Genomic DNA, 17,118 nt, shown 5'->3' with positions numbered 1-17,118 from the left:
AGCCCTGACCAGCATTACCTGTGGCTTCCACCCCCACCTCTGTCCATGGGCCCTGGAGACCATTTATGCCCACTTTCACCCAGCTTGATCTGTACTGTAGGTGTACGGGTCTCCAGACACAGCCAGAGACACAGCCTTGCCTGTCCATGAACCTTGTTGAGTCAGACTTGCACACTTCCCAGCTTGATTCTTTATGGGGCGTACAAGGGAATGACAGCATGGCCCTCCAAGTGCCAGACCCCAGCTAATTCACAGAGGCCTACACTCTTTTTGCTGCCTTTCCTCCCATCACTTGGTCAGGCTTTGGGAGGAGAGGAAGGCAAAGCAGGTGAGGTTTTTGGGTGCCAATGACTGAAATGGGGGAGCAGATCCCTCACACGTGAAGTGATCTAAAGGCTAGGCTAGTTGAAAACTGTAATCTTCAGCTCCTTTCTTGGAGGCCTGAAATCTTCTACAGGAACCTGGAACTCTGAAGTTCCCTCAAAATCCCTCTCTTTTAGCAATGAAGTTGATAGTACCCAAGCCTCTTGGTTTCGGCTGAGACAGAGTTAATTTTCTTCCTAGTAGGTGGCACAGTGCTGTGGTTTGGATTTAGGATGAGAATAATGCTGCAAGCACACTGATGGTTTACTTAAGTAGTATTTCTCTTAGTCAAGGAGTTTTCAGCTTCCCATGCTCTGCCAGCTGCACAAGAAGCTGGGAGGGAGCACAGCCAGGGGGGCTGACCCAACCTGGCCAAAAGCCTGTTCCATACCATATGACGTCATGCTCAGTAAATAAACTGGAGGGAATCTGCTGGGGGGCAGCGATTGCTGCTCGGGGATGGGCTGGGCATCAGCCAGCGGGTGGTGAGCAATTGCATTGTGCATCACTTGTTTTGCATGTTTTCTTGTTGTTGTTGTTGTTATTATTATTATTATCATCATTATTTTATCTTCCTCTGCTCTCCTATTAAACTGTCTTTGTCTCGTCCCACAGTTTTGGTTTGTTTTTTTCCCAATTCTCTCTCCTATCCCACTGCGGGCAGGGGAGCGAGCAAACGTCTGCATGGTGTTCAGCTGCCTGCCCAGTTAAACCACAACAGCCCTTCTTCTGAACCGCTTTAGGTATGTACTTTTGGATTGGGTATCATGCCATATATTGCAAATACTGATTTAATTGGCATTGCCCAAAGTGGCTACCATGGATGCAGACTGCTCCACTGCAGGTATTTCTATTTAGGCAGATTAGTGCTGTTGTTGTTGTTGTTATTTTTGTTGCAGATACTGGTATTGTTGGGGAAATCACACAAACACCTGAAGGGTAATGGAAGGATTGCCATCTTCGTGGCCCTCCAGTGAAGCGGCTCCTCTTTGCCCATGTCTCACTGTCATTGCACAGGCTCTAAACCTGGGCAAGGATTCTGGATGTGGTGTGAAAAGTGCCGAGCAGAGGGGGAGAATCACTTCTCCTGCCTGTGGCCCTGCTCACACAGCCCAGCATCCTCTGCTGGCTCATGTTTTGCCTAAGGGAACTCAAGGACCACCAGAGCCTTCTCCACAGAGCTGCTGCCCAGCCACGCAGCCCCTGGCCTCTGTCACTGCAGCCTGTAACTCCCCTGCTCAGTCCTTGGGCCTTTTTAGAAGATGTATGCAAGAGTTGCCTTTGGCTTTCTCCAGTCATGATGACCTTCCAGAATGTAGCAGAGCAGCCCTGCTATGACCTCGGCCTGGTCTCTCAACAGCCACAGCCTTGGATTCATCCCATCTGGTCCAAGGGACTATTAAGGGCTGACCTTCCCTAAGTAACCCCTGACTTGATCTCCATCCACTGCTGGATTTCACCTGCGGTTCTGCCTCTTAGGCACACGGAACTGGGAGACCTTGCTGGTGAAGACAAAGGCCAAGAGTGCCTCACACCTATCTACACCTACCTAACGCAATTCAGCAGTGGCCACATGTTGTCTTCATTTCTTCTTTAACTGTTCCTGAAATGGTAACATTGTGCCCTTGAACTCCCTTGCAAGTGTCAACTCTACGGGAGCTCTGGCTTTCCTAAAACCCACCATATTTCTGAATTCCTCCTTTGTTTCAATCCTTGCATCCACCTCTTGTATGCTGCTTTTTTCTATGGAGCTTCCCCCATGAGTCTGCTGTTTCCCCACGCTTCTCCCTTGAGATCTCTGCTTGTTTTCCTGACTCTTGGTCTGCACACACTCGGACTTGAAAGACACTGTCCTTGCAGACCAGCTGTACTGGGCTCTGCTGTTCTTCTGTGCTGCTCATAGGGGATCCCCCACTTAAAGTCACAAGACCAGGCCAAAGTCTGCTGCTTTAAGGGCTATCATCTGCACTCTTCTGTTCTCCTTCCCCCTGGGAGGTGACACCCCACTATTGCATGGTCACGACAGCCAAGGCTGACACTGGTTTTCACGTCCATGGCCAGCTCTGCCTTCTGTGAGAGTAACAGATGCAGGTGAGTGTCACCATTTTTGGCCAATCTGGCAGCTGTGCTATGAAGTCCTGTGTCCCAAACTGTGTCCCAAACCCCACCAGAAACCTCCAGGTCTGTTTGCATGCTGTTGTGGTCTCTCTCCAGTGAATGCCAGGGTAATGAAAGTCCACAGGGGGACTTCCATGGGTTCTTTGTCTCCCACCACAATGTCACCCATACTAGTCTTCTCTGACACTCACCCGCAAGGGCTCATCCAATTTGTTCATCCCATAGAGGAGCTTCACACATCTAAGCAGCTTCTTCACACTGGGGACACCTCCCTCCTCATCCTTCTGGCCTGTCTCTCCTGATGATCCTGTACCCACCCATCACAGCACCCCAATCATGTCAGCTGTCCCAACACACCTCAGCTGTTACTCCCTCAAAGTGGGATGAAGAGATTGCATGCAGAGCTCCAGCTCCTCCTGCCTGTGCCCCAGGCTGAGGGCGTGGGTGCATGTCTGGGCTGCAGCCCCTCAGCTGTGGCACCTTTGGGCTGAGAGCAGACTTGCAAGAGGGAAACCTGCTGCCAAGTGCCCAAGGCCTCAAGTGTGCAAAGGCTTTGCTTCAGAGCAGAGACATGCTGGAGTGGATAGCAAATGGCAATGTAAAGAAGAAATGAGGTGCCCACAAAAGCGGCAAAACCTGCTCTCTCCAAGGCCAAAGAGAAACGCAGCTGGGCTGTGCAGTCTGAGCAGGAGAGGGGTTTGCTGTCTGTGGTGTCTCTGCAGCCTCTGTGGTGGTGGTGAATCTGATCTCAGGAAGGAAGAGATGATGTTGAGAGTGCCCTTGGGTGTGGACATCCCGTGATGATGGAGAGAAGAACCAGCAGGGTTTGAGAGGGAATGCACACGAGTGGGGACCCTGGTGTGATGTGCTTGGTCTTCATGCACTGCCCAGCACCTGCTGGAGAGAGAAGGGACAGACCTCACGTCAGTGCAGTGGTGGGATTCAGTCATGGGCTCAAAGGCACCAAATCTGTCTGAGATGCCCTGGGGGGTGCCTGTCACACAATGAGTCTGAATGGGGAGGGGGTTCCTGGATAGGCCCTGTGCTGTCCATGTCAGCTGCATGCAGTTGGGCTGGAGCATCCTGGCATCTCACATAGCTCTACAGGCCTGTATTTGGCTACTAAATTAAGATTCAGCTGGCCTGAATTAGGTTAGGCATTTAGAGTGCAAGGGATGGACTTGACAAAACTGCCATTCTACTTGAAGGACATGTAGAAAATACAGCTGATGGAGAAGAGAAAGAGAGAGACTGAGCTCTCCTTATGGCACATGGCTCCATTTGGTCAGCTGAAGACCTCTATAGGCTGCCCTGGACATAAGCAATATCTAGAGGTTCAGTTGTCCTACATGTGGGCATCTGCTGTCATTCCACCTGGCACATTTGATTTCTCACCAGCCTCCAAGAAGTTGCCCCCAGATGCTGCCCTGTCTCTCAGCATTGCTCCATTAGAGCTTGCAGTTACCTGCACATATCCTGGACCACCTCCTGAACCTCAAATGTCACCATGTGTTTGTGTCTGAACAGCTCACTCCTGGCCTCCATCTCCAGTAATTAGCATGGGAGCTGAGACAAGAAGCTCACATGCAGGTGCCTGTTTTGTGCACACCTGAAACTATGCAAGAGGAATCCCAGCTCCTGGGGGTTGTGGTCTGCATGGGAGGGAGCTGAGACCCCTTCAGTAGTGTAAGAGAAACTACACTACAGGAAGTAAGTCTCTATCCCCAGCTGTGGGAGGGAACATCAGTGGTTACTTCAGCCTGTTTTACAGCAGGTTTCCCTGGAGCCCCAGGGACACCTGGAGGGAGCCCAGAGGGGCAGGGAAAGTGCTGCCTTGGTCTGGGCCTCTGCTGCTGAGCTGGGCTGGGCTCCTGGGCTGGAGGGAGCTCCTGGCAAGTGGGCAGCCCTGCAGAGAGACAGCTCTGCCCAGGAGCAGCTCCTCTGCAAAGCACAGCAGGGGGAGCTCAAGGATGCCCTATGGAAAATGACCCAATGGCCGCTGTTTCATCGAGAATAACCTGCCTTCCCTTCTCATCACATTTCCCAGAGTCTTTCTTAGGCCAGGGGTCTGTCTTCTTCTCTCGCAATAATCCTGCTTCTAGATAATTTTCTGGGCTTATACTACTTGTCTTGAGGCTTGATCTTATTGTGTCTGAATGTTGCACAACACTGTGTGCTATGTGGCATGTACAATAGCAGCTCTTCAATAAATCAGAATCTCGCAGGTCCAGTGCCTGAAGGCTGGGCTCTTCCTCCAAAGCTGCTGCCAAGAAAATGTCCAAGGAAGTGTTTTTTTGAAGAGTCTGATCTCTTGTATCCTCAGTGTTTTGGGAGTTAAGCTCATGGTACTATTGTGTTCCACTGGACCAAATGTTCTGGATTTAAAAGCTCTCTTCTTGGTGTCCAGGGGCAGGGGAGATGGTCCATGAGCTCCCATTCTCTCCTCAGGTTTCTTCATGTATGACAGGACTGATGGCATATACGAGACTCCCTGGAAATGAATTTGGAGGGGTGAGGAGAGGAGAGGATGGGGACCCACCATGTGCCCTGGGGTTGAAATGAATGGAGGCTCAGAAGGTGAAAGGCCCTCAGATTTGAACCCCCTCCAAAAGCAAAACATGAAGCTATTGAAGCTGTTGAAGTGTCTAGAGCACAAGTCTTACGAGGAGCAGCTGAGGGAGTAGGGGTTGTTTAGTTTGGAGAAGAGGAGGCTGAGGGGAGACCTTATGGCTCTCTACAACTGCCTGAAAGGAGGTTGTAGTGAGATGGGGCTCGGTCTCTTCTCCCAAGTAACAAGTCATAGGATAAGAGGAAATGGGCTCAAGTTGTGCCAGGGGACATTTAGATTAGGTATTAGGAAAAATGTCTTCCCAGAGAGAGTGGGTAGGCATTGGAACAGACTGCCCAGGGAAGTGGTACAATCACAGTCCCTGGAAGTATTCAAAAATCGTGTGGATGTGGTGCTTAGGGACATGGCTTAGAGGTGGACCAGGCAATGAGGTTAAGAGGTTGGACTCGATGCTCTCTGGGGTCCTTTCCAACCTTAACAATCCTATGATTCTATGATTAAACTGAGGTATGCAAAACAAGGACTCTGCCATTGGAGTCAGTAGGAGCCCAGCAGGCAGAGGGCAGGGAGAGTGCAGAGATGCAGGAGCAGCCTGAGAAGCGCCAGGACTCTCATGCCGTCCTGGGGATTGGAGCTGGTGGGAGCAGAGGAGGGGCCAAATTCAGTCAGCGTTGGGCATCACGTATAATATGAATTCAGGAGAGACAGAGAGCGCCTAACCTCTGTTTCCTTGTGCCCTTGGGGCCAGCACCATCCCTGGGGCTGATGCGGAGCCTGAACCCCCCCTCTCTTCTCCCCAGCAGCTGCTGTGCCCTTCAGAGGGTCTGGGGCTGTGGGGTGAGTGCCCAGAGCTCTGCAGCACCCTGTGGTGGGCACTGCCATGGGGCCAGCCGAGACTGGGCTGCTGGGCTGGGCTGGGGAGAGGGCAGGGGAGGTGGGGAGAGGTGGGGAGGGGCTGGGCTGGTCTGGGAAGTGCCCGGGAGAGGAAAGCAGCAGTGTAGAGCTAAGCTGTGTGAGTGTGCAGGGTGGGGGCAGCCAGCAGGGTGCTGACAGTGCAGAGTCAGGCATCATGGTGAAGGAAGCAAGGCACCGAAGGTGCAGAAGAGAGGGGCCAGGTCTGTGCCATGTTCCCTGGACACTCTGCGGAAGCTGCCCTGGTAAAACTTTCCCAGATCCATCCCACACACTGGCTATTTCCATCTCTCTTGGGACATCCCATCCTTGAGAAGGGACCTCTGCTGCATGGTCACCCCCATCCTCCTCTGGGGCTCAGTGATACCCAACTCCACCACCAGTGTTCAGAAAAAGGGAAGCAGTTTCCTACTGACACTTATTACACACAAGCCCAATAGCTCTTGCCACAGCTGGTCTCTCAGCCAAGCCCGTTCTCAGGCAGATCCAGCTTGAACAGGTGCTCATGGCCTTGTCACAACAAATACTGAATATCTCCATTGATTGAGATCCCACCAACTGGAGTGGGTTCTTGTTCCTGTGCTTTGTTCTGAATGATTTCTAAGTAACCCCTCTCTCTCAGCCTCTCCTTGTCCATAATGTGCTCCAGGTCCCAGACACCCTTCTGGCCTCTGCAGGACTTGCTCCAGTCTGTCAGGGTCTTTCTTCTGCTGGGAAGCCCCATGCTGCATGCAGCAGTCCTGATGTGGTGCTTCTGTAGTGGGTTAGCCTTTGCCAGTATCCATACACCCACCCAGCTGCTCACTCACTCCCCTGCCTCAGCAGGACAAAGGGAGAAAATAAGATGGAATAACTCCTGGATCAAGATAAAGTAAAGGAAATCAGTTACCGATTGCCATCATGGACAAAGACCCGTTGACTTAGGGAAGATCAAATTCATTTGTTGCCAATTATAAAAAGATTTGGATTGTGAGAAACAATGAGAAAAATATTAAAGACCATTCCCCTCACACTTTCCCTCAGGCTCAAATCACTCCATTGTTCCCAGTTCTTCTACCTACCCCAACACCACCAGGAGCAGGGGGGATGGTGAAGAGGGGGTTAGGAGTCAGTAAAGAACACCTCTGTCACTCCTTCTTCCTCACACTTCTCCCCTGCTCCAGAGTGCGTCCTCTCCATGGGATCCCACCATACTTCTGGTCAAGGCTAGGTGTTGTTCCTTTCTTTCTCTCTTACTTTTCTCCTTTATACTCACAGAATCATGGAAATGCTGAGATTAGAAGGGACCTCTGGAAATCGTCTAGTTCAACCCCCAGCTGAGGCAGGGTCAGCTAGAGCAGGTTGCTCAGTACCTTGTCTAGCTGAGTTTGGAATATCTCCATGGATGGAGACTCCATAGCCTCTCTTGGCATCTTGTTCCAGTGGTTGACCACCCTCACAGTCAAAAAGTGCTTTCTTGGGTTCAGATGGCATTTCATGTGTTTTTGGCTGTGTCCATCACCCCTTGTTTTGTCACTGGGAACTACTGAGAAGAGTTTGGCTCCCTGGTCTTCATGCCCTCCCGTCAGGTATTTATACACATTAACAAGATCCCTCCGCGCCTTTTCTTCTCCAGACTGAACAGTCCCACATTTCTCAGCATTTCTTTCTATGAAAGATGCTGCAGTCCCTTAAACCAGCTTTATGGCCCTTTGCTGGACTTGCTTTCGTAGGTCAACAACTTTATTGTAGTGAGGAGCCCCGCACTGGACACAGCACTCCAGATGGGGCCTCCCCAGTGCTGAGTGGAGGGCAAGGGTCACCTCCCTCCATCTGCCAGCCATGCTTTTCCTAATGCAGCCCAGGAGGCTGTTGGCCTTTGCCATGGGGGTGCACTGCTGGCTCATGCTCAGCTTGTTGTCCTCCAGGATATCAAGGTCCTTCGCTGCAGAGCTGGTATCTAGCTGGTCAGCTGGTCAGTGTTGCTGGATCACAGTCTGTCCTCCCCCAGGGACTTTCTCAGCAGCACCTTGTCCTTCTTGCAAATCAGCTCCACCTCTGGCACAGGCCCCACGGTGCTGCAGAGTCACCTGGGACAGCAAAGCCCTCTCCTGCCAGGGCTGCACAGCCCAGGCCTCTTTCTCTCTGCCCTTGGGGACTGCAGCTTTTGCTCTCGGTGTGGGAACCTCATCCACCATTATGGCACCACCTGCCACCCACTCCAGCGTGCCTCTGCTGGGAAGCCAAGCCTTTCCACACACGGGGTCCCATCTCTGGGCACCAGGTTTCTATGTGACAAGTCTGCCCTTGGCCCTGGTGCCACATCTGAGGTGCTGCAACCCAAATGGGCACCAAGCCCAGAGCCTGGGGCACAGAGAGCAGGAGCCCCCTGTGCCATCACAGAGCTGTGACATCAGTGGAATAAGAGCTGAGGTAGAGAAGTAGAGGTTCCACAGCTTTTCTCATAATGGAGATATAGCGTCTTGAGGAGAGACTGACAGGGGAGATGAGAAGTGGGTTAGCCTTGTGTGATGTGAGGACATCTCATATATGGAGGGTCTCTCTGGGACATGTTACAAGCTAGATGTTGGCTTGTGTGTTGGTCAGCTTCTAAATGGGCCACCCACTCCTCTTCTCTCCTGGGTCTGGTACTCCCAAAAGAGGAAGAGCTGGTCAGGCATGTGAAGACCTGAAGGCTGTAGTGGCCATGAAATTGTGGTCTCCAGATCCTCAGGGACATGGGGAAGGAGAGGAGCAGAGAGCAGACCCTGCACATCAGGGAACAAGAATTTGGCCTACTGAGGGCACTGGCAGGTGGGATCCCATGGGGATATTTTCAGGGCCCTGAGAGCACCCATAGACCTTCACAGCCCTGACCAGCATTACCTGTGGCTTCCACCCCCACCTCTGTCCATGGGCCCTGGAGACCATTTATGCCCACTTTCACCCAGCTTGATCTGTACTGTAGGTGTACGGGTCTCCAGACACAGCCAGAGACACAGCCTTGCCTGTCCATGAACCTTGTTGAGTCAGACTTGCACACTTCCCAGCTTGATTCTTTATGGGGCGTACAAGGGAATGACAGCATGGCCCTCCAAGTGCCAGACCCCAGCTAATTCACAGAGGCCTACACTCTTTTTGCTGCCTTTCCTCCCATCACTTGGTCAGGCTTTGGGAGGAGAGGAAGGCAAAGCAGGTGAGGTTTTTGGGTGCCAATGACTGAAATGGGGGAGCAGATCCCTCACACGTGAAGTGATCTAAAGGCTAGGCTAGTTGAAAACTGTAATCTTCAGCTCCTTTCTTGGAGGCCTGAAATCTTCTACAGGAACCTGGAACTCTGAAGTTCCCTCAAAATCCCTCTCTTTTAGCAATGAAGTTGATAGTACCCAAGCCTCTTGGTTTCGGCTGAGACAGAGTTAATTTTCTTCCTAGTAGGTGGCACAGTGCTGTGGTTTGGATTTAGGATGAGAATAATGCTGCAAGCACACTGATGGTTTACTTAAGTAGTATTTCTCTTAGTCAAGGAGTTTTCAGCTTCCCATGCTCTGCCAGCTGCACAAGAAGCTGGGAGGGAGCACAGCCAGGGGGGCTGACCCAACCTGGCCAAAAGCCTGTTCCATACCATATGACGTCATGCTCAGTAAATAAACTGGAGGGAATCTGCTGGGGGGCAGCGATTGCTGCTCGGGGATGGGCTGGGCATCAGCCAGCGGGTGGTGAGCAATTGCATTGTGCATCACTTGTTTTGCATGTTTTCTTGTTGTTGTTGTTGTTATTATTATTATTATCATCATTATTTTATCTTCCTCTGCTCTCCTATTAAACTGTCTTTGTCTCGTCCCACAGTTTTGGTTTGTTTTTTCCCAATTCTCTCTCCTATCCCACTGCGGGCAGGGGAGCGAGCAAACGTCTGCATGGTGTTCAGCTGCCTGCCCAGTTAAACCACAACAGCCCTTCTTCTGAACCGCTTTAGGTATGTACTTTTGGATTGGGTATCATGCCATATATTGCAAATACTGATTTAATTGGCATTGCCCAAAGTGGCTACCATGGATGCAGACTGCTCCACTGCAGGTATTTCTATTTAGGCAGATTAGTGCTGTTGTTGTTGTTGTTATTTTTGTTGCAGATACTGGTATTGTTGGGGAAATCACACAAACACTTGAAGGGTAATGGAAGGATTGCCATCTTCGTGGCCCTCCAGTGAAGCGGCTCCTCTTTGCCCATGTCTCACTGTCATTGCACAGGCTCTAAACCTGGGCAAGGATTCTGGATGTGGTGTGAAAAGTGCCGAGCAGAGGGGGAGAATCACTTCTCCTGCCTGTGGCCCTGCTCACACAGCCCAGCATCCTCTGCTGGCTCACGTTTTGCCTAAGGGAACTCAAGGACCACCAGAGCCTTCTCCACAGAGCTGCTGCCCAGCCACGCAGCCCCTGGCCTCTGTCACTGCAGCCTGTAACTCCCCTGCTCAGTCCTTGGGCCTTTTTAGAAGATGTATGCAAGAGTTGCCTTTGGCTTTCTCCAGTCATGATGACCTTCCAGAATGTAGCAGAGCAGCCCTGCTATGACCTCGGCCTGGTCTCTCAACAGCCACAGCCTTGGATTCATCCCATCTGGTCCAAGGGACTATTAAGGGCTGACCTTCCCTAAGTAACCCCTGACTTGATCTCCATCCACTGCTGGATTTCACCTGCGGTTCTGCCTCTTAGGCACACGGAACTGGGAGACCTTGCTGGTGAAGACAAAGGCCAAGAGTGCCTCACACCTATCTACACCTACCTAACGCAATTCAGCAGTGGCCACATGTTGTCTTCATTTCTTCTTTAACTGTTCCTGAAATGGTAACATTGTGCCCTTGAACTCCCTTGCAAGTGTCAACTCTACGGGAGCTCTGGCTTTCCTAAAACCCACCATATTTCTGAATTCCTCCTTTGTTTCAATCCTTGCATCCACCTCTTGTATGCTGCTTTTTTCTATGGAGCTTCCCCCATGAGTCTGCTGTTTCCCCACGCTTCTCCCTTGAGATCTCTGCTTGTTTTCCTGACTCTTGGTCTGCACACACTCGGACTTGAAAGACACTGTCCTTGCAGACCAGCTGTACTGGGCTCTGCTGTTCTTCTGTGCTGCTCATAGGGGATCCCCCACTTAAAGTCACAAGACCAGGCCAAAGTCTGCTGCTTTAAGGGCTATCATCTGCACTCTTCTGTTCTCCTTCCCCCTGGGAGGTGACACCCCACTATTGCATGGTCACGACAGCCAAGGCTGACACTGGTTTTCACGTCCATGGCCAGCTCTGCCTTCTGTGAGAGTAACAGATGCAGGTGAGTGTCACCATTTTTGGCCAATCTGGCAGCTGTGCTATGAAGTCCTGTGTCCCAAACTGTGTCCCAAACCCCACCAGAAACCTCCAGGTCTGTTTGCATGCTGTTGTGGTCTCTCTCCAGTGAATGCCAGGGTAATGAAAGTCCACAGGGGGACTTCCATGGGTTCTTTGTCTCCCACCACAATGTCACCCATACTAGTCTTCTCTGACACTCACCCGCAAGGGCTCATCCAATTTGTTCATCCCATAGAGGAGCTTCACACATCTAAGCAGCTTCTTCACACTGGGGACACCTCCCTCCTCATCCTTCTGGCCTGTCTCTCCTGATGATCCTGTACCCACCCATCACAGCACCCCAATCATGTCAGCTGTCCCAACACACCTCAGCTGTTACTCCCTCAAAGTGGGATGAAGAGATTGCATGCAGAGCTCCAGCTCCTCCTGCCTGTGCCCCAGGCTGAGGGCGTGGGTGCATGTCTGGGCTGCAGCCCCTCAGCTGTGGCACCTTTGGGCTGAGAGCAGACTTGCAAGAGGGAAACCTGCTGCCAAGTGCCCAAGGCCTCAAGTGTGCAAAGGCTTTGCTTCAGAGCAGAGACATGCTGGAGTGGATAGCAAATGGCAATGTAAAGAAGAAATGAGGTGCCCACAAAAGCGGCAAAACCTGCTCTCTCCAAGGCCAAAGAGAAACGCAGCTGGGCTGTGCAGTCTGAGCAGGAGAGGGGTTTGCTGTCTGTGGTGTCTCTGCAGCCTCTGTGGTGGTGGTGAATCTGATCTCAGGAAGGAAGAGATGATGTTGAGAGTGCCCTTGGGTGTGGACATCCTGTGATACAGGCAGAATGAAAATCACCAGCCTGATCCATGATTGTAACATGGAGGGGATGGTTAAACGTCGAGTTGAACCAGCAGAGTTTGAGAGGGAATGCACACGAGTGGGGACCCTGGTGTGATGTGCTTGGTCTTCATGCACTGCCCAGCACCTGCTGGAGAGAGAAGGGACAGACCTCACGTCAGTGCAGTGGTGGGATTCAGTCATGGGCTCAAAGGCACCAAATCTGTCTGAGATGCCCTGGGGGGTGCCTGTCACACAATGAGTCTGAATGGGGAGGGGGTTCCTGGATAGGCCCTGTGCTGTCCATGTCAGCTGCATGCAGTTGGGCTGGAGCATCCTGGCATCTCACATAGCTCTACAGGCCTGTATTTGGCTACTAAATTAAGATTCAGCTGGCCTGAATTAGGTTAGGCATTTAGAGTGCAAGGGATGGACTTGACAAAACTGCCATTCTACTTGAAGGACATGTAGAAAATACAGCTGATGGAGAAGAGAAAGAGAGAGACTGAGCTCTCCTTATGGCACATGGCTCCATTTGGTCAGCTGAAGACCTCTATAGGCTGCCCTGGACATAAGCAATATCTAGAGGTTCAGTTGTCCTACATGTGGGCATCTGCTGTCATTCCACCTGGCACATTTGATTTCTCACCAGCCTCCAAGAAGTTGCCCCCAGATGCTGCCCTGTCTCTCAGCATTGCTCCATTAGAGCTTGCAGTTACCTGCACATATCCTGGACCACCTCCTGAACCTCAAATGTCACCATGTGTTTGTGTCTGAACAGCTCACTCCTGGCCTCCATCTCCAGTAATTAGCATGGGAGCTGAGACAAGAAGCTCACATGCAGGTGCCTGTTTTGTGCACACCTGAAACTATGCAAGAGGAATCCCAGCTCCTGGGGGTTGTGGTCTGCATGGGAGGGAGCTGAGACCCCTTCAGTAGTGTAAGAGAAACTACACTACAGGAAGTAAGTCTCTATCCCCAGCTGTGGGAGGGAACATCAGTGGTTACTTCAGCCTGTTTCACAGCAGGTTTCCCTGGAGCCCCAGGGACACCTGGAGGGAGCCCAGAGGGGCAGGGAAAGTGCTGCCTTGGGCTGGGCCTCTGCTGCTGAGCTGGGCTGGGCTCCTGGGCTGGAGGGAGCTCCTGGCAAGTGGGCAGCCCTGCAGAGAGACAGCTCTGCCCAGGAGCAGCTCCTCTGCAAAGCACAGCAGGGGGAGGGCACAGCCTGCAAGTGCAAGGGGATAGGAGAGACGTGCGAGAGATGTTACAGGCACTGTGTAGTGGGAGAATGCTGAGAGTTCACTGGTGGAGAAATCTACACAGTCCTTGACACAGTAAGTCTCTGGCTTCAGGGTGATACACAAGTGTCCTGGAGGGGCCTCCTAGAGCTGGCACATCTTGCTGCAGCTAGGATCGGGCAGGATGGCGCTCAGGGTTTCTTTATTGTGGAGAAGGACATGCTCCAGAGCAGGGCTTCCCTGCAGCACCATAAGGAACAGGGCATGAAAGCTCCCTTCTCCCGGGGATGTCTGCAAGGGTGGGAAGCTGGGTGTGCACTGAGGGGTGCCCAGGGCTGTCCTTCAGAGCAGGGTCCCTGCACCCCAGGGGCTGCGTGCTGGGGCAGGGGCTCTGTCGCCTGCCAGGGTCAGCACTCAGCCTGCCCAGGGAGCTCCCCACAATGCTACAGGGAGAAGCTGTGGGTGGAAGGTGTGCTAGCTGGCAGGGCAGGGTCCTTCTGCAGTGGAGAGGGTGCTGCATGGGTCAGAGCTGCTCACAGCTCCCGATCAGCCCAGGGCATTTGCAGAGGGTCCTTTTGAAGAAGGACATCGAGGCAGTATTTACCTGAAAGCGAAGGAGTCTGTGCTTTGAGTTTTCCACTCTTTGTTGGCTGGGGGGCAGTGGCAGATGGGAATTTACTTCTTCGCTCTGGTGAAGGCACAAAGACCCCAGTTCTCATGAAGACTTCTCTGAGCTGCTCCTGAGCCCTGCACACACAGAGATGTCCCTGGGCAGTGCCCTGCTGCCAGGAGGGGTCTGCAGGGCAGAGCTGAGCATGCAGTGGGCAGGCTGGGGTCTGTGAGCACCAAAAGGGAGGAGATGTGGGGACAGAGAAACATCTGCCGGCAGGGAGAGCTCCAGGCAGCAGAGCCATGGGCAGGGAGTGAGAGGGAGCTGCTGCCAGAAATGCTGTGGGAGGGGGGGTTAATACACCCGCGTGCCATGACCTGCACTGCAGATGCCTTCCCCGGAGCAAGCCCCCGACCTCTTCTGCCACCCAGCAGAGCCTTCACCGCGAAGGCCATGTGGTCCACGGCATGAGTTAGCTCCTTGACAGATGGACCCCTGACGAACCTCCTGAGTACCCATCTGCTTGTCCCTGTACTGCCTCCATGAACAGGAGGATTGGGGAATTTCTCCATTTTTCCTCTCCTCTTCATGTTGCCTTTGTTCCCAGCTAAGGTGGGGGCTCTGGGCAATGCTGGTTGCAGGGCTGAGTGAGCCAACTCTCCATTCAGGTCACAGGATCCTTAGGACATTCAATTATTTCCCGGGGGGGTCCTGCTGGGCTGCAGGCTGCCTTCCAGAAGGGCACAGCTCTCCCATGCCATCTCTGTGTTACCTGGCAGCCCCTCAGTACTAAGGCCATGGAAATGCTGCTGGAAGGCTGTATGCAAGCAGCGGTAATGAGCCCTCTGTGGCCCTGGCTGCGAGGGGAGAGCTGAGATATTCCTCAGGTAGGATGAGACAGTAGGAGCAGTTTGGAGACCTGCACTTGGGAGCTGGATTCACCTGCTCTCACCATTGTCCGCTTTCTTCTCAGGGGAACATCTAGGTATAATTGTCCTCCAGCTCAAAGAAGTGGCAGCCTAGGGCAGCTGAGACCAGGCTGATGGACAGACTGGCTGTCCTCACTCTGCATGAAGGGATAGTCCTTTGGCTTCACAGAACCCACAAGGTTTCTCTTGGAGACAAGCAGAAATGCCAACGATTTCTGCCTTAAAAATACCACTCACTGTGATGGGGCAACTAGAAGCAGATAAACAAAACAAAATCCCCACAGCTCTTCTCTGCAGTTCAGTGAATTGGGAGTGACAATGCTGAAAAGCTCTTTAAGACCACGAGTGGATTAACATCACTCCCAGTTTGTATTTCTCTCTTGTTGTAGGGCAGAACTGACTCCTCCAGAGCCCAGAGCAGAGCCCCCTGCTTTGTGGGGCATCCTCAGCCAGCACCCACCAGTGTTCACAAAAGGGACCAGCCAAAAGTTTTCTGAAAGGGGAGAGGCAATTTGGGGGGTTTCCATAAGAACTGGAATAAGTTTTGCTGTGAGATGTCTACCCTAACTTGTCACTGCCTTTTCCTGCTTGGACAGGTCCCAGTGCCCAGAGGAAGCGAATGTCCAACAGCAGCTCCATCACTCAGTTCCTCCTCCTGGCATTCGCAGACACACAGGGGCTGCAGCTCTTGACCTTCTGCCTCTTTGTGGGCATCTACCTGGCTGCCCTCCTGGGCAACGGCCTCATCATCACTGCTGTAGCCTGCGACCACCGCCTCCACACCCCCATGTACTTCTTCCTCCTCAACCTCTCCCTCCTCGACCTGGCCTCCATCTCCACCACTCTCCCCAAAGCCATGGCCAATGCCCTGTGGGGCACCAGGGCCATCTCCTACTTGGGATGTGCTGCACAGCTCTTTTTCTTTCTCTTCTTGGTTGTAGGGGAGTATTGTCTTCTCACTGTCATGTCTTATGACCGCTACGTGGCCATCTGCAAACCCCTGCACTACGGGACCCTGCTGGGCAGCAGAGCTTGTGTCCACATGGCAGCAGCTGCCTGGGGCACTGGGTTTCTCCATGCTCTCCTGCACACTGCCAATACATTTTCCCTACCCCTCTGCCAAGGCAATGTCCTGGACCAGTTCTTCTGTGAAATCCCCCAGATCCTCAAGCTCTCCTGCTCAGATGCCTACCTCAGGGAAGTGGGGCTTCTTGTGGTTAATGCCTGTTTAGCCTTTGGGTGTTTTGTTTTCCTTGTGGTGTCCTATGTGCAGATCTTCAGGGCCGTGCTGAGGATCCCCTCTGAGCAGGGACAGCACAAAGCCTTCTCCACGTGCCTCCCTCACCTGGCTGTGGTCTCCCTGTTTCTCAGCACTGCCATGTTTGCCTACCTCAAGCCCCCTGACACCTCCTCCCCATTCCTGGATGTGGTGGTGGCAGTCCTGTACTCTGTGGTGCCTCCAGCAGTGAACCCCCTCATCTACAGCATGAGGAACCAGGAGCTCAAGGATGCAGTGTGGAAACTGATGACTGGATTATTTTCAAAAGCATGAAACTGTTTGTCATCTTCTGCAAATCACTTAATGTAATTCGTTACAGGCCCAGCCTGCCTTCTGTAATTTTTTTCGGTGTTGGTTTTGAGTTTTGGGGTTTTTTTGCTTTGTTTTACTTTTGGTAATCTTGTCCACAAAGAAATGTCATGATTTTTGCTATTTCTCATGATGTATATCTATCCAGATTCTGTGTGACCCACAGACTGTGTACATGAGGAGCAGTGCTCTCTGTGTGTTTAATGAAAATAAAGGACCTTCCAGTGACTTGTTACTCTGAGATCCTGCCTCCAAGACTTCTCTGGAGCTGCAGGGGCAGTGCCTGTGTGCAGAGGTGGAGGCAAAAGGAGTCCCGGCACAGCAGCACTGCCAGGGAGCACCAGTGCTTGGTCTTCCCAGAGCTGCTCACTTTCCACTTCAGCGCTGTCCTTCTTAGCTCTTGTGTTGGTGTAAGGCCTGAGTGCTCTTGAAGCTTGGTCACAGTCCTGCTGGGTGGCCGTCCTGTGACTGCAGGCAGGGACAGGCAATGGGCACCTCTGTGACAGAGCTGGCCTCCATAGCAGCATTTCCATCATACAAGGTGATCTCCTCAGGGCAGTGCCTGAAGCTTCGGTCTTCTTTCCAAGTGTCTCTCAAGAACATGCCCAGGAAAATGCCCAGGACAGAAAACACCAGTGAATAGCTAAAATGTGTGAGTGT

At 52.3% G+C, this 17,118-nt stretch overlaps 1 protein-coding gene across 1 annotated transcript in view; it reads left to right on the top strand.

The window, feature by feature from the left end:
• LOC148051291 (olfactory receptor 14A16-like) overlaps positions 1 to 16,422 on the top strand; it is a 78,041-nt gene extending 61,619 nt beyond the window's left edge. The window contains exon 3 of the mRNA XM_087738188.1: positions 15,425 to 16,422. Within this exon, the coding sequence (XP_087594314.1) occupies positions 15,425 to 16,422 (998 nt within the window). The remainder of the gene's footprint in view (positions 1 to 15,424) is intronic.
• Positions 16,423 to 17,118: the final 696 nt, after the last annotated feature.

This window comes from Nipponia nippon, unplaced genomic scaffold (assembly GCF_047370975.1).
Source record: "Nipponia nippon isolate SJK-2023a ecotype South Korea unplaced genomic scaffold, ASM4737097v1 scaffold_60, whole genome shotgun sequence".
NCBI classification, from domain to species: domain Eukaryota; kingdom Metazoa; phylum Chordata; class Aves; order Pelecaniformes; family Threskiornithidae; genus Nipponia; species Nipponia nippon.
This window is presented reverse-complemented; position numbering and strand designations above follow the sequence as displayed.